The 22,381-nt window shown below is 62.9% G+C and overlaps 2 protein-coding genes across 3 annotated transcripts; both read left to right on the top strand.

The window, feature by feature from the left end:
• The first annotated feature begins 2,300 nt into the window (after window positions 1-2,300).
• NIPSNAP1 (nipsnap homolog 1) lies at window positions 2,301-5,290 on the top strand. Its single transcript, XM_050906541.1, has 10 exons — window positions 2,301-2,388; window positions 3,255-3,382; window positions 3,537-3,582; window positions 3,898-3,992; window positions 4,170-4,240; window positions 4,357-4,497; window positions 4,696-4,727; window positions 4,844-4,938; window positions 5,056-5,139; window positions 5,226-5,290. The coding sequence occupies exons 1-10, from the start codon at window positions 2,306-2,308 to the stop codon at window positions 5,288-5,290; spliced, it is 840 nt and encodes a 279-aa protein (XP_050762498.1). The 5' UTR covers window positions 2,301-2,305.
• A 634-nt stretch (window positions 5,291-5,924) lies between these two features.
• Window positions 5,925-21,567, top strand: THOC5 (THO complex subunit 5). 2 transcript variants are annotated; one of them, XM_050906539.1, is made up of 20 exons: window positions 5,925-6,288; window positions 6,854-6,967; window positions 7,643-7,786; window positions 8,443-8,556; window positions 9,230-9,327; window positions 9,957-10,103; window positions 12,669-12,783; window positions 13,295-13,427; window positions 14,487-14,564; window positions 14,942-14,982; window positions 15,896-15,995; window positions 16,488-16,596; window positions 18,732-18,833; window positions 19,122-19,218; window positions 19,560-19,674; window positions 20,185-20,288; window positions 20,375-20,462; window positions 20,603-20,718; window positions 20,923-21,113; window positions 21,360-21,567. In XM_050906539.1, exons 2-20 carry the CDS (start codon window positions 6,872-6,874, stop codon window positions 21,421-21,423), a joined length of 2,052 nt encoding a protein of 683 aa, XP_050762496.1. In that variant the 5' UTR covers window positions 5,925-6,288; window positions 6,854-6,871; the 3' UTR covers window positions 21,424-21,567. The 2 variants fall into 2 exon arrangements, with proteins under 2 accessions (XP_050762496.1, XP_050762497.1); XM_050906540.1 differs by lacking the exons at window positions 5,925-6,288; window positions 6,854-6,967 and adding an exon at window positions 7,185-7,234.
• Window positions 21,568-22,381: the final 814 nt, after the last annotated feature.

Below are 22,381 nucleotides of genomic sequence, written 5' to 3' on the forward strand. Positions count from 1 at the left end.
CCGGGGGGGTGATGGGCTGGGGGGCTCAGCCCTGTCCCCTCCCCCAGGACAGCTCGGGGCTGCGGCTCTGGAAGCGCCGCTGGTTTGTGCTGGTCGATCTCTGCCTCTACTACTACCGGGGTAAGGGGGGGCCGGGGTGTCCCAGGGGGGGCAGGACACCCTGGGGGCATGGGGACCTGGGGGTGAGGGGGGACTTGGGTCACCTGGGGTCCCTGGGGGGTCTCTGGGGAGGCCAGGGATCCCTGGGGGGGATTGGGGGTCCCTGAGGGGCTGAAGGGGTCCCTGGGGGGGGGCTGAGGTCTGAGGGGCCCCGGGAGGTTTGGGGGCAGCCGGTGGGACTCAAAGGAGGTCCCCGGTGTTCCCTTGATGGTGCTGGGGGTCTCGGGGTGCCGATGGGGTCCCTGGGGGTTCCCCACCCCCTGAGATCCCTCTGCCCCCCAGACAGCAGCGAGCAGCGAGTGCGGGGTGGCCTCCCCTGCCCGGCTACGAGATCCGCGTCCTGCCCCCCGTCCCCCGCGCCCCCCGTTTCCTCTTCACGGTCAGCCCCGGCCCCCCTGGATCCCCAGATCTGGGGGTGCCCTGGGTGGCAGGGACAAGGCCCGGATGCCTGGGTCCCCTCCACCATGGCCCCCCCCCCCCAATCCCCAGGCTGAGCACCCCGGGATGCGAACGTACTGCCTGGGGGCCGAGACCCCCGAGGAGCTGAACGCTTGGGTCTGCGCCCTGCGCCAGGGCGCATCACCCCTGCCCGGGTAAACGGGGTACCGGGGGGCACCGGGGGCACGGGGGCACCGGGGGGCTTGGGCCCATGGAGGGGAGATGGGGGGCCTGGGGGGGGGGGGGGAGGTTTGGGGAATCCCAGGGGGCAGGAGGTGGTTCGGGGCACCAGGGGGGTCAGAGAGGGTTTGGGGGGTTGGGGGGGGGGGTCACAGAGTGCTTGGGGGGGGTCTGAGGGGCGGTTAACCCTTTAACCCCTGTTTTCTCCCCCCTCCCCAGCTCCCCCCGCTCCCTCTCCCTGCAGACGCCCCAGGAACCCCAGAGTGTGGGTCCCCCCTCACCCCCATTGCCCGCCCACCCCCCCGGCTGGTGCTCCCTGTGCCCCCCGGGTGAGGAGCTGGGAGCCCCCCCCATGCCCCCTCCTCGCCGCCCACCGGTCCCTCCACTGCCCCCCAGCAAGGTGAGCTCGGTGGGGGGCACTGGGGGGTGACCCTCCCACCAGAGTGACCCCCAAACCAGCTTCCTCCCCCCCATTCTGTGGCATTTGGGGACTGGGGGGGGTGGGGGTGGAGTAGGTACCCCCAACCCCCAATCTAACCCCAGGTGCCCCCCAAGCTGTTCCAACACCCTCTGTCCTGGGGTCCTGTAGGTCTTGGGGTGCCCCATGGGTGCCGGTGGGTGCCGTGGTGCCCCCAGGAGCAGCAGCTGAGGGGTCTGGCCAGGGTGGCACTCCCATACCCCGGGGACCCCCGTGTCCCACTGTGGGGGATTCTGGGGGGCTCTGTTACCCCCTCCACCAGAGTACCTGGGGGACCCCAAACACCCCAGGGGCAGGGCACCCCACGGGGCTATGGGGCAGGTCTGGGAGGCTATGGGGCAGGAGGGGTGATGGGGGGAAGCTGTGGGGCAGGACGGAGCAGCGGGTGCCCCGTGCCCTCATCGCAGGCACCCCTACCCCAGGAGGAGGCCCCGGCCCGGGGGGGCCCTGCGGGACCGAGGACACGCGGGGGGAGCCGCGGGGGCCCCCCGTGGGTGCCGTCGCCGCCGCAGCAGGTGGGTGTGGGTCCCGCTGTGGGTCCCGGCCCCGGTCCCTGCTCCCCCGCCCGCGGGACACCCCCCCGGCCACGCCCCATCCTGACCCCGCCTTCCCTAGGGAGGAGCCCAAGGGAGCTCCGCCCCCCTGGAGCAACGACCAACCAGCAGCTGCCCCCTCTGGACGGCAGGGGGCCTGATGCGGCGGGGCGAGACGTCGCGGCCAATCAGACACTGCCCTCTCCAACTGACTCTTCTGATTGGCTGCTGGCATGCGAGGGCTCAGATGGGGCCCTGCCCTCCCCGGGCACCGCCTCCCCGCCGGCAGCCAATGAGACCTCGCTCTGGCCGCGGGCGGGGGCGAGTGGGCGGGGCTGGGAGCGAGAAGGTGTGGCCGGCCGCGGGGCGCGGCGGCCAATCAGAATCACCCTTCTCCAGGCCAGCTTCTGAGGGAAGGGCGGGGGCCGCCGCGCCCCTGGAGGGCGTGGCCGGACTGATGGGCGGAGTTTAATTAAACCCCGCCCCTTCGCTAGGCCCCGCCCCGCTGCGGGGGAAGATGGCGGCGGCGCGGGCGAACGGGAGCGCGGCGTTGCTGCGGCTGCTGCGGGGCGGCGGCGGCGGGGCCCCCGGCGGAGCGCGGTGAGCGGGGCCGGCCCGGGTTCCCCGGCCACCCCCGGCCCGGCCCCCGCCCCTAATTCCCCCCCACCCCGCTTCCCCCCCCTCAGACCCCACGTTCCACACCCCCCCCCCGGTTCCCCTCAGCGGGCTGAGGGCCGCTCCCGGCGGGCGGGCCCGGGCCCTGGCGCGGTGCCGGGCGGGCGTGGGTCCCGCTGTTAATGCCTCACCAGGCGGGGCAGCCCGGCGGGCAAAGGTCTGGCTGGCAGCGTGGCCGTGGGGCGGGGGAGGGGGCGGAGGGGCCACTGCCGCCTCCCGCCCGGGGAGGCCCCCGCTGCCCCCGGCCCCCGCATCCTTCTGGGGGGGCACCGGCGAGGCTGGGCCCATGGGGCAGCGGGTCTGCCCCACCGCGGAGAGGGTCACCGCCGGCCAGAGCGGTTGCTGGGGCTGAGGGGGATCCCCTTGGGGGGCAGGCTGGGTGGGGGGCTGCCCCCCTTGCCCCCTCGGGGCCAGCCTGGTGCCCTGGCTCCGGTCGGGGCAGCATGGGCCAAACCCCCCCCCCGGCAGCCTGGGATGGGGAGAGCTGCGGCCTTCGTTTTTCCCACACACCCCCTACAAAAACGGGCCAGGCAGCGCTGTGCCTCAGCTCCTCCCTGAGATGAACTGAATGAAACCCAGTGAAGCCCCCCCGAGATGGACAGTGCTCCCTGGCAGCCGGACGATGCAGGCAGCTGCCTGCGGAGCCAGGAAGGCAGGACCGGCAGCACGGCCTTTGGGTCCCGTTTTGTTCTCCAGCCGGTCGTTCCCGGGCAGAGCTGCCGGTGTTTCCTCCAGCGAGGGGGTGTCAGCGGGTGCTCCCCCCCGCCCCGTGCTGACCCGCTGTCTCGCAGGGGGTACTCGAGGGACGCCGAGGGCAGCTGGTTCCGCTCCCTCTTTGTGCACAAGGTGGATCCCCGCAAGGATGCCCATTCCAACCTCCTCTCCAAGAAGGAGACCAGCAACCTCTACAAGATCCAGTGTGAGCGGCCTTGAAGGGAGGAAGGGGCTGGGGGGTGAGCGCAGATGGGGTGCACCCCACTGTGCTTGGGCCCTCCTCACCTCTGGGGACCCCCCCCCCTCACCCCAAGGGCCTCGGCTCCCACCCTGGCAGCCCCTCTCTCGTCTCCCTGCAGTTCACAACGTGAAGCCGGAGTGCCTGGACGCGTACAACAGCCTGACGTGAGCCCCGCTGCGTGTCCGGGGAGGGGCTGCCCGGGGTCCCAGTGGGGTGTTGGGGTGCTGTGCTGGAGCGAGGGGGGTGGGAGGGCTTGTGCAGAGCTCCTCGAGACCCCGGGTGGGTCTGTGCCCCTGCTCCTTGCCTCAGTTTCCCTCCCTGTGAAATGGGTGCACCCCTCAGGGCTGCTCCAGGTCCCGTTAGGACAGACCCTTCCATGCCCAGACCCCTCGTACTGGGCTGGAAGGGCAAATGGGGGTATCGGGAGTGTTTTGGGGTGGCTGCCCCCCCTTCCAGCTACCCCCCCCGTGCCCCTGCAGAGAGGAGGTGCTCCCCAAGCTCCACTCGGATGCTGACTACCCCTGCGACCTGGTGGGGAACTGGAACACGTGGTACGGCGAGCAGGACCAGGCAGGTGAGGGCAGGCAGGCAGCGGTTCCCAGTGCCTCCGCTGCCAGAGGGGCTGAGAGCGAAGGCGAAGACCTCAGCTTGTGCCCGGAGCTGGCTGTCGCACAGGGGGAGAGGGGTGGGAGCTGCCGGGTGGGCTTTTGGGGTGCTGCCCACCCTCCCCAGCCCCATGCTCTCCTTCCAGTGCACCTCTGGCGCTTCTCGGGCGGGTACCCGGCCCTCATGGACTGCATGAACAAGCTCAAGCAGAATAAGGTACCACCGGGATCGGGGCGAGCCGCCCAAGCTCTGCCCTTCACCTCTGCCTGCACCCCTCCGGCCCGGGTCGCGTTCGCCCCCACCCCGAAACCCCCGGCTGGGGCTGTCCCCAGGAATACCTGGACTTCCGTAAGGAGAGGAGCCGGATGCTGCTATCCCGCCGGAACCAGCTGCTCCTGGAGTTCAGCTTCTGGAACGAGCCCCTGCCCCGCCAAGGACCCAACATCTACGAGCTGAGGACCTACAAGCTGAAGGTGAGCGGTTGTGGGGGGCCAGCCCGCGCCTCGGGGTGGCCTTCGGATCGTTATATCCCCAGGGTGGGGGTCCTGCCTGGTATTTTGGGGGGCAGCCCCCCAAATTCCTCCCTCCTCGGTGAGGAGACCCCAAGGAGGGGGAGCAGGCAGGATCCGGCTGCTCACACTGTATTTTTTTTTTTTTTTCTCTGTTTTCAGCCAGGGACCATGATCGAATGGGGCAACAACTGGTAAGCAAGTGTTTTCCCGGCACGGAGGGAGCCAAGGTGGGAAAAGGTCCCCCTGGAGCAGGGGGGGCCCCTCGGGCAACTCCCCCCCCCCCCCTATTTCTCCCGCTGGGTGCCAGGGCTCGGGCCATTAAGTACCGGCAGGAGAACCAGGAGGCGGTCGGCGGGTTCTTCTCCCAGATCGGGGAGCTGTACGTCGTGCACCACCTCTGGGGTAAGCGAGCTCCCCCCGCCGCCCGTGTCACCCCCTGGGGTACCCCCGCCGGGGGGGCTGTGTGTGTGTGTGGGGGGGGGGGGGGCCCTGGGTGCCAGCCCCATCCCCTCCCCGCAGCCTACAAGGACCTGCAGTCCCGGGAGGAGACGAGGAACGCGGCCTGGAGGAAGAGGGGCTGGGATGAGAACGTGTACTACACGGGTGAGCGGGACCCCCTGCCCACACTGGGGACCCCCTGCCTACACCGGGGACCCCCACCCTCACCTATCTCTCGCTTTCTTTTCCAGTCCCGCTGATCCGGACCATGGAGTCACGGATAATGATTCCCCTGAAGATCTCACCCCTGCAGTGAGCGGGGGGGGGGGGGTCTGCGCCGGGGTGTCTGCCTGCAATCGGAGGGGCTTGCTCCCTGCCTGCACCCCAGCCCTGCTGGGGAAGGGCTGGGGGTCTCTGCTTCCCCCACAGCTCCTGGCTCTCCTTTTCCCTCCCCACCCCACCCCATTTTGGGGTGCCCTGTGGGGGATGAGAGCGGGGAGGGGGCTGCAGCCGGGGAGGGGAAGGGGGGAGCCCCCCATCCTGCGGCGGGTCCCCAGGTGTGGCAGGGGATAGCGCTGCCCGGGGGGGCTGGGCAGGCTACAGGGCTGGGTGGGTGGAGGGGAGTCTTAATTATTCCTGATGGGCCCAGTGGGTGCCTTTCCTGCCAATTAAATATTTAATATGCTGAAGCCTGGCACTCTCCGGAAAGGGGGGGGGGCGGGGGCGGGGGCACTGGGGGTGCTTGGCCCCCCCTGGCACAGGGAGTAGCCCCCCAACCTGGTCTCACCCAGGGGGATATCCTACCCCATGCCATGGGTGCCCCCTGCACCAAAAGACCCTCACCCGTGGGTGCCCTTCTACACCGAGGTCCCCCCACAAAGCCCCTGAGTGCCCCCAGTGCCATTGGGGACCCCATACCATGTGTGTCGTGTCCCCCCCAAGCCCATGGATACCCCCAGCACCACTGGGGCCCCCCCAGCCGAGGGCCCCACCATGCCTGCGGGTACCCTGCTGCACCAGGAGCCCCCCAAGCCCACGCGTGCCCCCGCCGCGGGGGGACCCGTTCCCCGGGGCTGCCCCCCCCCATACCCCCGAAGGAGGGCTGGTCGGTGGGGGCGCTGACCACGCCCCGTTCCCAAAACCACGCCCCCTTCCCGAAACCACGCCCCCTGCCGCTCGTTGCTCGCGGTCCTCCGGAAGGCGTGTCCACTAGGGGGCGCATTTAGCGGCTGCCGCTCCGCGCCGCGCTCGTTTGTTCCGCTGGCCTCACTTCCGGGCGGCGCTGAGGCGGGCGGCGCTGAGGCGAGCGGCGCGGTGAGAACCGAACCGAGACAGCCGGGGCGGGGTATGCGGGCGGGCGGGGGGCCGGGCCGAGCTGAGGTGGGGGGACGTCCCTCGGTGCCGTGTGCTGGGGGTCCGGGGGGGCTCCGGTGTGCTGGGGGCCTCGGGGGGGCTCTAGAGGAGCGGAGGCCCCCGGGCCCAGTGTGCCGGGGGGGCCTCGGGGGCTCTGGAGGAGTGGAGGCCCCGGGGCACGGTGTGCTGGGGGGCCGGGGAGGGCTCCAGTGGAGCGGAGGCCCCGGGCCCGGTGTGCTGGGGGGCCCGAGGGGGCTCTGGAGGAGTGGAGGCCCCGGGGCCCGGTGTGCTGGGGGGCCGGGGAGGGCTCCGGTGGAGCGGAGGCCCCCGGGCCCGTTGTGCTGGGGGTCCATGGCGGGGGTGAGAGCTGGGATGGGGGAAGCTGGTGGGGCGGAGGCGCAGGGGCTTGCTGGGCTGGGAGAAGTGCAGAGTCCAAGGCAGGCTGGCGGGAGGGAGCCCAGGATAGCCCCGGTCCCAGGCGGCTTTGGCCCCCCCGCAGATGACAGCTTTGCCTCTTGTCCCCCAGTCCTTGACTGGCAGCACCATGTCATCGGACTCCAGCAAGAAGAGGAAGCCCAAAGTGATCCGCACGGATGGGGGCCCGCAGGAGGGCAAGCGGGGCAAGGCCGATGCCGACCAGGTAGGGCACCCGGCTGCCCACGTGCACGGGCAGAGCCATCGTGCTGCGGCAGGGTGCTTGTGTCCTGCCTTCCCATGGGCTGTTCTCACACCTACTCTTTGCTGGCCTTATTCTCCCCTTCGGGAAGTTGTGGGAGCGTTCCCCCGGAGCCGAGCCAGCTCCCAGTGCCTCTGAAACTCCCGCTCTGAATTTCTGAACCTGCTTCCATCTCCTTCAGGAAACACAGCGCTCAAGGAGTCCAAATGCTCCGCTGGAGGCATAGGGAGAGTGAGCACAAGGCTGAAAGGTCCCTCGGGGGTTTGCATGTTGTCCTAAAACATTCCCGTGAGCAGCAGGGTCACCCGGGTTCAGCCAAAGTGGAGACGAGGGTTGAAGTAGTAGTCACTTTCCCCAGTTTATTCTCTGTAGTAATTTAGATATATCTGGTGCAGGACAGATACCGGTTTAAATTTACAATAACTACGTAAGAAGCAGCCTGAACTTCCCAGGCGTTTTAATGCCTGATGGTATTTGTGTCCGGGATTGTTAACTGAGTCCTCTCCCGTGTGTAAAGTCTCCTCGGGCATGGGATTAACGGACAGAGCCAGGAATCAAGACCCAGCAGTTTGTTTCCCAGCGCCCTTTCCAGAGAAGGTGGAAGGAACGAGCCGTAGAAGGTGCTTTCTGCCTTTGCAGGATGTTAGGTACTACAGCGAGGAGTGCGAGGTGGATCTCCGTGACCCTATCAAAGACTACGAACTCTACAGAGAGACTTGCCAGGAGCTTCAGAGACTGATGGCAGAAATCCAGGAGCTGAAAAGCAGAGGCATCAAGGACAACGTAAGGAGAAGTCTCGGTGCTTGGTTTAATGTGTTCTGTTCTTTGACGTTTTTCCTTAGTCTGAGAGGAACGGGAGCAGAAGCCGTGCCGCCATCTGGGGAGAGTCAGGAAAATGGAAGAGCTTCCCTCAATTGAAGTAAAATACGATTTAGCTGAGGCATTGGTCTTGACTGAGCAGACATTATGCAGACTGAGTTCTTCTAAAGCATGTCTGGGCCCCTGATGGGTCATGCTGATGGGGCGGGGGCTCCTGGGGGAGGAATTGAGCCCCTCCTGACTGCAGTGGGGGTGGCCGGGCTCTCGCCGTCCCACGGAGGCCCGGCAGCCTCGGTCGCGGCTGGGGAAGGCTTGGGCTGCGACCGCCCGCACCGTCCTCTGCACGGCAGGGTGGGCGCTTCAGGTTCAAACACCTCTGTTCCTACCGCTGAGAAAAATCACTAGGGTGAGCCCGGCAAGCCCCCTGTTTATTTCTAGCGGGTGACCTGTGAGCCTGGGAGCGGGAGGCTCCCTCGGAAGCCCTGGTGACATTGATCGTGGCTCCTTAGCAAAGCGCAGAGCTCCCTTTGTGACAGGACTCGCAGGAAGTCCCTGCAGCAAAGGGGCTTTGTGGAGCCAGTCGTGTCTCCTGCTTCAAACGCCTCTCTCCTGCCGCTCAGGCTTCGGAGATAGACGAGCGACGGATTCAGAGCTGCGTGCACTTCATGACCCTAAAGAAGCTCAACCGACTGGCTCATATTCGGCTGAAGAAAGGGAGAGATCAAACCCACGAGGTACAGAGAGGGCTGGGGAGTGACGAATACAGGTCGGGATTCAGTGGGATCGGAGACGGTGCCATTTCTGCCTGTTGTGTGTATGGATGCAGGCGCACACGCGTGGGAGGAATTAAACACCAGCCAGGTTGTGGTTTTTCAATTAGAGGTTTATCAGGAGACTCTGCTGTGGCGCAGCAGAAGCTGTAATTATAATGAATAACGAAGGAGCGGTGTCTGCTTCTGTCTCAAATATAACGGGGAGTCAGAAGGCTCCGTTTCAAGAGTCCTGGTGTGCTGCAGGCCTGAGAAATGCGTATACGATTGGCCCCAAAGCTCCTCACCTAGGGTTCTCCGAGAGCTTTTCACAGTTCACGAACAACACTATTTTCGTTGTGCCACTGAGGAGACTGAGGCACGGGGACGGGAGGGGACTCGGTCCGTGTGCCCCAGTAGGTCTGCCCTCTTCTGTGCCTTGTCCCTGAAACCTGCTGGAAGGGAGCAGAATCAGTTTGATGTCACGATCGTTTGGTTTCCCAGTCCTTGAAAATGTCTTTTTTTTGCCCCCCCAAAATTGTTGCATATCCTAAAACCCGCTGTCCCTAGCTGGTATGGTGTATGTGGGGGGGTGTTGGTGACTCTCTTGCAGGATGTGTTTGCTGGGAGGAAGATAACGGCCGTGTCTGTGTTTCAGGCAAAGCAGAAGGTCGACGCGTATCACCTGCAGCTCCAAAACTTGCTCTATGAGGTGATGCACCTGCAGAAAGAGATCACCAAGTGCCTGGAGTTCAAGTGAGTTTGGCTGGGGAGGAGAGGGAGCGACGGTGCGTCTGAGATGGGGTGGAGGCCTCGAACGTTTGGGGTCTCGTGTCACGATGCCTGAGCCCGCTGCGGGAGGAGAGCGGGTGCTCCAGATGCCACCACGCAGGAGAGACGGAGTGTCCCAGAGTTCTTGTGCTGGGACACAGGGGAAGAGGCTCGTGTAGGGAAGAGGGAAGAAGGCATCTGTTGTGCTAGAGGGACAGTGGAGGAGAAAACAGGTAAATGTCAAAGACGCGGCCATGCTGGTCTCTTCAAGGACTCTCTGGCCTCTGGATATCGGGAGGAGTTTTCTTCCAAAAGCCAAGCCTTTCATCGTGCCTGTTGCTTAGGCAGCGCTCTGAGCTCATCATTTAGACTGATGCCTCAAACAGCGCTTGGTTAACTGTGCGGGGAAGGTGTCCCTGTGAAAGGAGGGACCCTGTTCAGACCTTCCTCTCCTCTGCCGTGGTTCAGCGTGCTGATACTGTGGTGGTTCACGTAGCAGAGTGAAGCTGGGCACAGGGCGTTGGCATTGACCGCTCTCCTGTGAGATATGGTTGAGTTTGGCCGTGCTGCGGCATTTCCCACCCTTCCCTGATCTGATCCATCTGTCCTTGCAGGTCAAAACATGAGGAGATTGAACTGGTGAGCCTGGAGGAGTTTTACAAAGAGGCCCCCCCCGAAATCAGCCGGCCTGCCATCACCCTGTCTGAGCCCCACCAGCAGACCCTGGCCCGCCTGGACTGGGAGCTGGAGCAGCGCAAGAGGTGGGTCAGCGGCGTCTCGGTTCGGTGTCAGCGGCGTCTCGGTTCGGTGTCAGCAGCGTCTCGGTTCGGTGTCAGCCCATCTGGCGCTGAGCTGCAGGGCTCTTGGCAGGCCCCGGCAGTGAGCTGCGCAGCTACTGGGTGAAGCAAACATGGGTGATAAAGGTTTTAACACCCTCTTGAAATAATCGGCGTAGAACAAGTGACAGATTTGCTGTGTAACCGAGGCCTCGGCGTGGAGGATCACTCTTTGTGTAGAGCTGAGCTTGGTAGGATCCTTGTTTCATAGATCAGGGAGTTTTCTTTCACCTACCTGATGGGAGAGAGCCCCGGGGGATCCTGCGGAGCAGAGCAACCTCCAAACCAGCGCGAGAGAAGCCCCGAGCCAGCCGCAGCCGCTGTGCAAGAGGGGCTGCCCGGCTGGGACCACGCAGTGTGCTCTGGGTGATAACAGCAAAGGCGTCTTGGCTCTCCTGATAAGCCCACATGTTCTCTCACTGAGGCAGTGAACATCAGCGCTGGCTCTTGAGTATCAAGGGAAGAAAATGAATTTTATAGCTTGATGTTTCCCCAGCGTCTGCGTGGAGGCTCTTGCCGCAGAGAACGGGGACGCCGCCTGCCGTAGGGGTGATACTGAAGGATGGGCGGTTACGCGCTTCCATCCAGAACCCGGTTCTGCAAGACGTGCCACGCAGGCAACGCGATCCCTGTTTTGTCTGCCCTGCTGTGGTGCAAGGAGCAAAATCAAGCCAGCCTGACTTGGTGGCACGGCCCGGTGCTGCTGCCGTTCCTGCCTGCCTGTGCTCCTAACGCTTGCCACGGTGGGGAGCTGCCTGCGCGGCGCTGAGCTGCGGCAGGCACTGTTGTCCTGGTGCTGGCAGCCGCCTCCTCGATGCAGGCTCTAACCCCCGAGGTCCCTCAGCTGCTCCGTCGACTCTTGCCCCATGCAAAAAGCAAACATGACGCAACGTTCCTGTGTTCCGATAACAGCCAGCAGCTTTTTCAGCCGGGCAGAAGCCGAGACCAGCCTTCCGGAAAGATCAGTCTGAACCTGCCGGTAGACGCTGCGCTCGAGCAGGGCAGCTCGGCAGAGCAGACGAGCGAGAGGTGCTGTGGGTGGGCGCTGCGTGGCTCTAACACCTCGTGCTTCGTCTCTCCCAGACCCTTCACCTCAAACCCAGCTGCTTCTGCCTGGTGGAAGGCACCCGTTCGTGCTGCAGCCGAGATCCTCCGGACGGCTCTGCCTGCGGCACGCACTTGCAGAGGAGCGTTCAACCTGGAGATCTCTTGAGGATTCTCCTTAAAAATGATTGTTTCTTGCAAACTGCGTAGCGGGCAAAGACGAGCTGAACTGAGCCTGTCCCGCGGTTGCACGTTGAATTGCTGCGAAGCCTTGCAATTCCCGGTCCTCGCCCCACGGTATCTAGGGAACGCCGCTGTTCATCTCTTGTCACTGTTGTGCTGGGAAATAGCCTCTTCGGCTGCCTCAAGAGCAGATGCCGGTAGTGCTTCAGGCACTTTCTGATGCTGTTGGGGTTGTTAGCATCCATCCCTAACTGTCACGTTGGTGTTTTTAGCTGTGCAACCATGTGGAGTACTGGATTTGCTTTGGACTCTTCTGAAAGGTGCCTCCTGAATGGTGTTGCAGGGATCTCTGCTGCTCTCACTGGCTCTGATTCGAGGAGCTCGGTAGAGGTGTCTGAAAGCTGGACTTCAAAACTGTGTTGTGTAGGACCCTCTTGGGATGTACGTTGACCCAACACAAATACAGTTTTGCTTGGCAGCAGAAGCGTTTCAGTCCTGCAATGTCAGGGCTGTTGTTTCCCCCTCGGAGAGGGGTTCCTCTGCGCTGCGGGTGCTCTCGTCCGCTGGGGGAGCGGGGTCCTGAGAGGGCAACGCGTGAGCTCCCCAAACCGCTGTTCCCCCTGCCGCGGTGGTGGCTTGTCCTGGGCAGCACGCCTCCATACCCAGCTTTCCCCGCTCCTGCTGGGCAAGAGGTTGCAATCAACAGCAATAAGGAGATTTAACGATTTCTAGGAGATTTTTAGGAGATTCTCCCTAAACACGCCTGTATCCAGGGCTCGGAGGATCATGGTGAACTTGCATTTTCCTGGGTTTTCTACCCAGTTAGAGGAGTGCTTGCTAGTGTTTTAAACCTCAACTCTCATGAGTTTAACTAAGGAGTTGACGTGACGTGAGGTGACTCTGGTGATGCGAAGTGGAAAAGCCTCTTCAGGAGCTTGGTGGGGTCAGCAGGGCTCCCTCAGCGTGGCCGCTGGCAGCAGCAGCCGGCGTGGGAGCGGATCTGCTGAGGGAGGATCCGGTTGCTGTCCCTTCTTGGAGCACAGCACGAGGCTGAGCTTCCACTTTCTTTCCCTGTTTGTTTTCCAGCTCTAATCGGTTCCTTTCTGCCTCCGCTTGCCCTTGGCATTAAGAGCTCTTTATTTGTCACCGTGTCTGAGCTCTCCTGGTTCCTGCAGTGACTTTTGCCAGGTCAGGAGAGCTGGGGCCCCAGGTGGGCCCCGGCAGGCTTTGTAGCTGTGCCGGTAACCGAATTCCCACCCCTAGGCTGGCAGAGAAGTACAAGGAGTGCCTGACCAGCAAGGAGAAGATCCTGAAGGAGATCGAGGTGAAGAAGGAGTATCTGAGCAGCCTCCAGCCTCGACTCAACAGCATCATGCAGGTACTTGAGCTCTGCAGGAAGGGGAGAAGGCCTTCGGGGCTGAGCTGAGGTCACGCTCCGAGGGCTGTGTTAGAGAGGCGCAGCGCCTGGGCTGATTCTGCTTTGGAGACGTGTCGCTCCCCGTCAGGATGGACGAGGGGTAGATCTGCCTCGTGCCGAGACTCCTCTGGAGTCTCCTTGTTTATGCGGCAATTCCTGCAGAACTGCGGATGGAGGAGTCGTTAAATGGGCCTTTCCCTCGAGAGCGACACGCAGTTCCAGCCCCTTGTGATTGCCTTGGGAGGGAAGAACAGGAGAAGGAACTGGGTTATTTTCAGATCCAAAAGTTTTCCAGCAAAGGAGAGCTGCCAACCCTTCCCTGGGGGCTCACCGTGCCTGTGGCTGTGTTTAACCCTGCACCATGGCTGCTATACTGGTTTCCAGTCTCCACTTGCCTTGGGGTGAAGGAGGGGATGAGGATGGCGATCAGTTCTGTTCCCAATGACGAAGGTGAGCCCTCTTGTTTCCCCAGGCCTCCCTGCCTGTCCAGGAGTATCTCTTCATGCCTTTCGACCAGGCGCACAAACAGTACGAGACAGCCCGACACCTCCCGCCGCCTCTCTACGTTCTCTTCGTTCAAGCCAGTGCCTACGGCCAGGCCTGCGGTGAGCACCGAGGGGGGAGCGCAGTCCTCAGCCGCACCGCAAGGGGCTGTCACCAGCTGGGGCTCTCCCCCCGGGCCAGATTTCACTCAAAACACTGCTTTGGGGACACTTTGGGAGGTCCTTTTCATCCCATCTGCTCTGCTGCAGGATTCTGCTGAGCCCAGAGCAGCGGGGTGGCCTCAGGGCCGGCGCAATGAGACAGCAGCATTTGAAACCTTGTTTGCTCAGCTCCCTCGCTGGAAGAACTACCTGGGAAGCTCGCTTCCTACCGCTGCTCCCCCCTTCTCAAGGTTGGCAGGGACGTCCCTGCAGCCTGCGAGCTGGCTCGGTGCTGACACGGCCTCCCGAGAGCTGTCACCCAGTGGGGTGGGTGCTACGTTGTGCCACCCGTGGGTGGTGGTGACTCCAGAGCAGGCGGTACCTCTGCCTGCCCTCGCAGAGGCCCTTCCCCGCAGCTCACCTGAAAGCCTTCATCCCCTTAGGCAGCTTTGGATTTCGAGGGGCTTTCTGAAGCCTCCCTGAGTCAGGAGGGATTTCCCAGCAGGGCTCCGGATCCCCCTGGGCCGTCCGCATCTCCTATATGGAGAGGGCTGTAGCGTAGTGTGAGAGCTGCAATCCCGCCTGCTCTCACGGCGCTCTGGGAGTGGGGCAGGCGGCAGAGGAGCGTGGAAGGACCACGCTGTGGCACTTGGCCACGCCAGGGCCCTGCTGATGAGTACCTGCAGCCCTGATGACCCAGCTCCTCGCTCCCGCCTTGTGCCAGCCGGACCCCGACCCCTCTTGGCTCTCGATAAAGATTTGGCCTTTATGGTTTCCAGGGACAGTCCCTCGCAAACCCAGCGTTTTCCCTCCTCTGACCCCGTCCTACCCAGGAGATCCAGCCCTGCGGTGGCCCCATGGAGCCCTCTGGACAACTGCCTCTTCCCACTGACCCTTCATTTGAGCTTCCTCTGCCATGGGGCTCTGCCTCCTGCAGCCGTGAAGCGGGAGCTTTCTGGGGCTGGGCCTTTCTCATACAGAAGTGGGGTTCGTAGCTTAGTTTTCATGTCTCCTCTGTAGATAAGAAGCTTGTGGTGGCCATTGAAGGGAGCGTAGAGGAAGCCAAAGCCCTGTACAAGCCGCCTGAGGACTCGCAGGGTGAGTTGGGGTGGTGTTGCCGCAGGCAGGCTGCCTGTTGCTCTGTGCAGGCAGAGGGGTTGCGTAGAGAAGTGAATGGGTGCTGAAATGGCGCAGCGCCTGGTGTCTGCGCTGCTGGCTGAAGACCCTGGCAGCTGATCCCCTCTGTCCCCAGCTCCTCCTTCCGGAGAGATGTTCACAGCCCCTCATCTGTTGGAGTGACCCCTGCTACTGGGGACACGTTCCTGTGTGTCTGCGTCCTGCTAGGGCCCTGCTTTTGGGGGGAGGGTGATGTCTGGGGGAGCTGTGGTCTTGGAGAAAGGGCTGGTAATCCTGCTGGTTGTGGGAAAACTGCTGAGCCCCAGGCAGTCCCCGCTTACACCCCTCTCTTTGCGCAGATGACGAAAGCGATTCTGACGCAGAGGAGGAGCAGACCACGGTAAGGGATAGCGTTGTCCCCTTCTCCCAGCACCGTATCATGTGGGCACATCGATCTGCGCCTGCTAACTGGGCGGTGCTGGGGGAGCTGGGCCTGAGTGGGGCTGGGAACTGGTCCCTACGCGCTGTGAGCGTGTGTAGAGGTGCACTGACGTTAAATCCAGCCGTTTCTTGGGAGGGGAGAGGTGCCGTTTCCAGTTTCTGTCCCGAATGCAGGAGAGCCGGGGTACAAATCTGCCCGGCTCGCTTCCCACCCAGCAGCGGCGGCTGCCTCGCAGCTCTCCGGCTGGAGCTGTTCCACTTTGTATAAATAGCCTCGGGCCGGGGAGGCTGGCTGGAGGCTGGCGTCCGGCGGGGAGCGATGTGTGTCCATCCCCTGCCATCTACCAAAAGCGTTGAGCTGAGCTCTGCACCGGGGGTTGTTCAGTGCTCCCTCGGGGTGGTGTTTAGGCGCTACAGGTTGTACCTTCTGGGTGCTGGGGAGAGGCTGTAGGTGCTGGCTGTCCCCAGCATGGAAACGCACGGGAGGTCTGTGCCGCCACCACCCAGCAGCAGCGCCCGGTGTATCGGGCTGTTGCTGTGGGGAAGGCTAAAGGGAAGGGCCTCAGCTTCTGCCCCTCGCGGTGGGGAAGCTTTTGGGGCCAGTAGGTCCTTGGCCTCTTCTCACAGGGGTGAGGACACTCCTGGGAGCTGAAGGAACGACAAGAACTGGAGCTGCTTTGTCCTCGCCCTGCAGCAGGGCAAGGGTTTCCTGCTCCCCTCCCTCCCCAGCGCTGCTCCGTGGCCACTGCACTGGGGGATTGGAGAACTAGACTGGAAAGAAAGAGGAGTGGGAGAGGAGGTGGGGGGGACAACTGTGGGTTGCCAAGGAGCGGGAGGAGAAGGATCTGACAGCTCTGTTTCGCCCTCCCCAGAAGCGGCGCAGGCCCACCCTGGGCGTGCAGCTGGACGACAAGCGCAAGGAGATGCTCAAGCGACACCCTTTGTCCGTCACCGTCGACCTGAAGTGCAAAGGTAAGCGGGGTCTGGTCGCCCTTGGCAGAGAGGGGCACAAAGGGTGTGTGACAGCAGGTCAGGGAGCAACCCGGCAGCAGCGTGGGATCCTCGGGGAGAGCTTGGAGTGCGGAGAGGCTTTCCTGCCCTCAGCCCAGCTGCCCCAGCAGGGATGAGCATGACATTCCAGGGGAGGTTGAACAAGGTGGTTTGTCAGCTCTGTCTCCCGGAGTTCCTCTCGCCCAAGCGGGTGGCGTGACCTTGCTCTGAAGCTTTCTCCCTCTAGTTGGGAGCTCTTCTCTTTTGTGGTGGGGTCTTGGGCATGACAGATTCAGCCTGGCAAATGCTGCTGGGACGGCGTTAGAGGTTACAGTGCATCGGTTGCCAGTTACTCCCCACATTGCCTCTGTGCCCCATTTGCTGTTGTCCTAGCAGAGGGGCATGTATATCCCCCTCTGCAGGGTCCTCCGAGCTAGAGCAGACTGCGATGTTGCCCCTTCTCTGTTGGCGCAGATGAGAACGTGCTTCACCTGACCTTCTACTACCTGATGAACCTCAACGTCATGACGGTGAAAGCCAAGGTGACCACTGCCGTTGAGATGACAACCGCCATCAGTGCCGGGTGAGGAGAGCCCCGGGGACACTGAGCCTGGAGCTCATCGGGCAGCGACCCCTCCACTTGCCACGAACGCCCTGCCCCGCTGTCCTGCCGTGCTCTCTTCAGAGTGACCGGTTGGCAGGGTGATGTAGTGCCAAGAGTGGCATGTGGTGGCAATGTCCCTCTGCTGAGCCGTAGCTCCTGCGCCCAGTTGCCTGCTCCTGGCAGGTGAGGTTTTAACCTCAGTCCCTCACGTAGCCTTACCTGGGGCGCCTGTCGTGGTTTAACCCCAGCCAGCAACTCAGCACCACGCAGCCGCTTCCCCCTTCCCCCTCCCAGTGGGGTGAGGAGGAGGAAAGAGGGGAAAAAAAAAAAAATATGTAAAACTCGTGGGTTGAGATAAGAACAGTTTAATAACTAAAGTAAAATATAATACTAACAATAGTAATAATGAAATAATAATAATAGTAATGAAAAGGAATATAACAAAAAAGGAGGGGGAGGAAGGGAAAAAACCAACCAAACAAACAAAAAAACCACCAGTGATGCACAATGCAATTGCTCACCACCCGCTGACCGACGCCCAGTTAGTTCCCGAGCCATGATCCGCGCCGCCCGGCCAACTCCCCCCAGTTTATATACTGGGCATGACGTTCCATGGTATGGAATACCCCTTTGGCTAGTTCAGGTCAGCTGCCCCGGCTCTGCTCCCTCCCAGCTTCTTGCACACCTGCTTGCTGGCAGAGCACGGGAAACTGAAAAGTCCTTGGCTTAAGATAAGCGCTACTTAGCAACAACTCAAACATCGGAGTGTTATCAACATCATTCTCACACTAAATCCAAAACACAGCACTGTAGCAGCTACTAAGAAGAAAATTAACTCTGTCCCAGCCGAAACCAGGACAGCGCCTTAAGGGCCTTTGTGCAGAGCTGCGGTTTCAAAATGCTGTCTTGGCTTGTCCTTTGATGGGTAAAGGAGACCTCAAAGAGCACAGCTCCATCTCTGCCCCTGGGGAGCGCTTTCAAGGCGATCCGCTCCCCTGCCCCGCAGTATCCTTCCCCTTAGCTCCAGGACCTTGCCAGGAGCCCTGCCAGGCTGCCGCAGCCCAGGCATCCTCCTCCTCCTCTCCCTCTGTCGTGACAAGCCAGGGGCAGGGAGGTTGGGAACCTCTTAGGGGAGCGGTGCCAGACCTGTCAGGAGCTGGGGGAGAACCTCTCCTGCTTGTCGCATTCAATCGCCCTCTTGCAGCCAAACTGCTTTCCTCCCCGCTGCAGCCCGTGCCTGGCAGCTCCCTTCACCCGCTCGCTCTTGCGGGTCACCTTGTCTTGAGCGCCGGAGATGCGGCTGCCTCTCCCTGGGCTCCCCAGAGAACCCTGGAGCCTGATTTGTGTGAGGAATAGCTGAAACGGCAGCCGTGGGCGCCTGCCCAGGGAGCTCCGATCAGCTGCCAGCTCTCCGGTGGCTCTCCCTGGGCCAGGAGGAGGTGCCTGAGGAAGAAGGGAGGTGGGAGAGGCTGGTCTGGGCTTACCTGGAAGCAAGAGCTGCTTCCCAGCCTGTCCTGTGTGAGGCCTCCCAATCCTCTTGGGGTTCTCTTTTCCCTGTAGGTACCCAAACCCCTCCGTGACAGCAGCTAGAGTCTCTCCGCAGAGTTCCCGTGCAGGGTGCTCCCTCCCTCGTAGCTGCCCTTGGCTGTATTACCCCAAACCAGCGAGGCTGGGGCTTGAGCCACACCTCAAATCCCACAGCCCTTTATGCTTGGTCGGGCTCGTGAGTACAGTGAGACACGAAGAATTTTATTTCATTAAGCAGAATTCCTCTGCTTAAGCTTGTCGGGTGGCAAACAGCCATCGGGCCGTGCCCTGCCTATGCTGGCCGTGTTTTCTCCATACCCATCGGCAGGTTTTGGAGTTAATGCGCTGGAGCGAGCAGCTTCCTGGGAAACCGTGGAGCTGGCGCCCTGTGATTTCTATCTTCTTCACAGCCAGGGAGGACACAGATCTCCTTTTGGAGTGGAATTAGGGGAAAGCCATTCTGGTCTTTAAAACCATCTCGTGGAGCTCGTAATCCCCTTCTCTGGGCTCGGAGCCTGTTAGTGGCCGCCCCAGAGAGACGTGGAGCCCAGGCTGCTGCTGATTCATCTCTTCCCTCCTTCTGCCAGTGACCTGCTCTCCCCGGACTCCCTCCTCAACTGCCTCTATCCAGGAGACCACGGGAGGAAAACGCCCAACCCGGCCAACCAGTTCCAGTTCGATAAAGTGGGGTGAGTGGGGTGCTGCCCCACACGGCTGGGGCAGCTTCGCCCAGGCGGTTGGCGTGAGTGCCCGGCTCCCGGCACGGCGTGTCCCTCCCCAGCTTGCCAGGGAGGGTTCGGTGGCCGGGAAGCCGGTGTCCTGCCAGTCGGCATCGGGTGGGCTCACCGGGCATGGCTTGGGGTGCAGGCAAAAGAAGCACGTCCTCCCTCTGGCTGGCTCGCAGGCCGGGCGGTGGGGTGACGGGGTGGGGGGGGAATGCTCTGGGGTGGCAAACCCCTTCCTCGTTGTCCCCACAGCATCCTGACCTTGAGCGACTACGTGACGGAGCTGGGGCACCCCTACGTGTGGGTGCAGAAGCTGGGCGGCCTGCATTTCCCCAAGGATCAGCCTCAGGCACGTCGCACCCCCTCCCCTCTCCGCTAGAACGTTGAGCTGGGGTTTGGGGAGGTTTTGGGGACGGTTGTCGTGTCCCAGAGCTCCTGCTGGCACCAGCCGCTCCCAAACCACGGCGCACCCTTGGCTGGCGCAGGCTCAGTCGGGATGAATCGGTGCAGCGGGGCCACGCCGATGTATTTTATCTCCGGCGTGTGACAGTCTAAGCCCTGTTACGGGCACCGAGCAGTGACTCGAGCGTGTCCCTGTCCCCGTGGCTGGGTGGGGTGGCTCCTGGACCGTGGGGTCCCCAGTGGGGGCCCGCAGGTTGGCGTGATGGTGACGGCCCCTCCTGCCCACAGCACACGGTCACTGCGGACAACTCGCTGAGCGCCAGCCACATGGAGCTGACTGTGAAGTTGCTGCGGACAAGGCTGCAGTCCCGCCTGGCTCTCCACAAGCAGTTTGCCTCGCTGGGTGAGTGCCTGGCTCCCCACCCCGTGCCTGGGGATGCGGGGTGCAGTAGCAGGCTCCTCTTGCAGAGAAGAGCTGACTGATGTCACCTTTAATGGTGCTACGGATCTGCAGTGGCACCCTCAGCGTTCCCAGTTGTTCCCTCCGTCCTCGGTAGTAGCGGGGCTGCGAGGGCTGCCCTGTTTTGGGTGGGAGAGGAAGGCTGTGCCCCCCCCTCTCAGTGCCCAGCACCCCTTTGGGACTGGGAATCGAGTCGGGCCGCGGTGAGAGGTGAACCACACGCCCACGCCTGTCGTGCGCCTGTCGAGCAGCCCAGGCGTGCGCTGCCAAGGCTGCGAGTTCCAGTGGGATCGCAGCCGAGGCCTCCGCTGCTCCTCTCTGGCCACCTGATGAAGGTGTCGGAAGGGTAACGATGCCCCCGGTCCCGGTTTTGGAGCATCCCCGCCCGCAGAACAGTGACGAAGCTCTGTCCCCAGCCCTCCCCTGCTCAGGTGGCCTTGTCCTTGGTTTCAGAGCACGGCGTTGTGCCAGTCTCCAGCGAGTGCCAGCATCTCTTCCCTACCAAGATCGTCTCGCGCCTGGTGAAGTGGGCTGCCATTCCCTACGAAGATTACGCGGTAGGGGCCGAGCACGAGGCCGTATCCCTTCCAGCTCCCACGCGGCGCCGGCAGCTGCTCACTCCTCCTCTTGCCTCTCCTCGCAGGAGCTGCCCTACACTAAAGATGTGATAGAGGCCGGCTTGGCTGAAGACACTCACCTCTACTACATGGCCCTGATAGAAAGGGGAACAGGTAGGTGCGTTTCCTTCCCCTGGCAGTTGCTAATTCCCACACCGGACGCCCCCGGGCAGCTTCTGGGGTTCTTCGTGGGAAATGCCTCCGGTTGGAGGTCCCGTGAGCTGCGGGTGACGTTTCTTCCCTGCCCTGCTCAGCCAAGCTGCAGGCCGCCGTGGTCCTGAACCCCGGTTATTCCACGCTGCCGCCCATCTTCAGCCTGTGCCTGAACTGGAAAGGAGAGCGAACCAGCAGCAACGATGACAACATTCGGGTAACCCGGGGTGGTGGGAGAGGAGGCTGGAGAACCGCTGGCTTTTTTGGGGGTGTTCCCAGCCATTCTGTGTCCATAATAAGCGAGCCGTTGGGGTGAGCTCGTGGCCGGGCAGCTCGGGGCAGGCCCGTGAGACCTGCCGGATGCAACCGTGGGAGGGCAGAGCGGAGACCCAAGCCTGTGCCGTACTGATCCCTCTGCCAGGCCATGGAGAGCGAGGTCAACGTGAACTACAAGGAGCTGTGGGGACCCAAACCGGGCTACCAGCTCCTCACCAACCAGCTGCAGCGCCTGTGCATGGTGCTGGACGTCTATCTGGAGACGGAGCCCCACGACACCACCGTGGAGGGACCCAAGGAGTTTCCCCAGGAGAAGATGTGTCTGCGCCTGGTCAGGTGAGAGCCCGGCGCCCGGGGTGGGGGGACCCTGGGGCAGTGAGGAGCTGGGTGGGGGGTGAGGGTGCTGGCAGGGACCCTGGTGGCACTGCTGTCCCCTGGTGCCAACCTTGAAGCCTCTCCTTTAGCTGCTCCTGGGGATCTGCACCCTACAGCTGGGCAGTACCCCGGGACCAGACCCTTTTTGTGGGTGCCGTGGGCTTCCTGACCCCCGTGGGTCAACCTCTCCCTCGTCTCCTCTTCCAGGGGGCCCATGCGCCTGAAACCCTTCAAGTTCAACTACCCTCAGGGGTTCTTCAGCCATCGCTGAGCACCGCCTGGGCATCGCTCTGGGCTGGGCCTCATCCTGTACGCGGGAGGAGTGTCCCCATCCCACCGTTTCAGTTTCTTTTCCGAGGTTTTGGGTTTCATTTGAAGGTTTTGTAGCCAAAAGAATTAAACGCTGAACTCTGAAGGAAAAGCGTGCCTGTGCCCCGTCTGTGCGGAGGGCTGGGATGGGGGGACCCAGGGGGGCTGCAGCAAGCCCTGTCCCCTGTCTCTGGCAGCCATCTTGCTGCTGGTACGTCCCCTTGCCTGGGGTGCTGCCTCCCTCCTGCCCTCCCTCCCCACCGCAGGGCCTTGGGACCGCGGAAATGAGATGGCTAAAAACCGAGATGGCTAAAAATAGCCCCTTTCCGGCGCCCGCACTGCAGCCCCAGCCTGTCCTTGCCTGCGCTGGCTGCCAGCCACCTGACTCGGCACAAACCCCGCGACGAGGAGGGGGGCTTCGCCGCTTCCCCGGGCTCGCCGGGGAAGGGGGGGGAAGCAGAGCCCATGTCCTGTGAGAGGCAGGACCTCACTGTACCGTGCGAGGGGTCGGGGTTTGGGATGAGAATCCCACCACCCCAGCTCGGTGGTTGGGATGCGCCCCCTCCCCAGCGCCTCGCAGCTCTCCGCTGCGGGTCCTGTCCCGCAGCCAGGCTGGCAGAGTTGGGCTCCAAGGTCGTTGTCCCTCCTGGCCACCAGCCTCTCCCCTGTGGGTGATTTCTTCCCGAGGAAGGCTGACGGATCCTCTCCCCGCTCCCGTGCAGCCCCTGCTATCAGCGTGATGCTGCAGCGCTCAGCTTAAACCAGGCCCTACCAGCCCCCTGGGAGCCACGCTTTAAAAAGAGAAGGAAGAAAGGAAAGGAAGAAAAAGATTCAGCCACGCTGAAATCCTTTGCAGAGCGTGGCGGGGGGCTGCCCCTCTTTCCAGCCCCTGTTTCCAGCCCACCAGGACGTGGGTTCCT

Source organism: Gymnogyps californianus, chromosome 16 (assembly GCF_018139145.2).
Source record: "Gymnogyps californianus isolate 813 chromosome 16, ASM1813914v2, whole genome shotgun sequence".
Taxonomy (NCBI): Eukaryota; Metazoa; Chordata; class Aves; order Accipitriformes; family Cathartidae; genus Gymnogyps; species Gymnogyps californianus.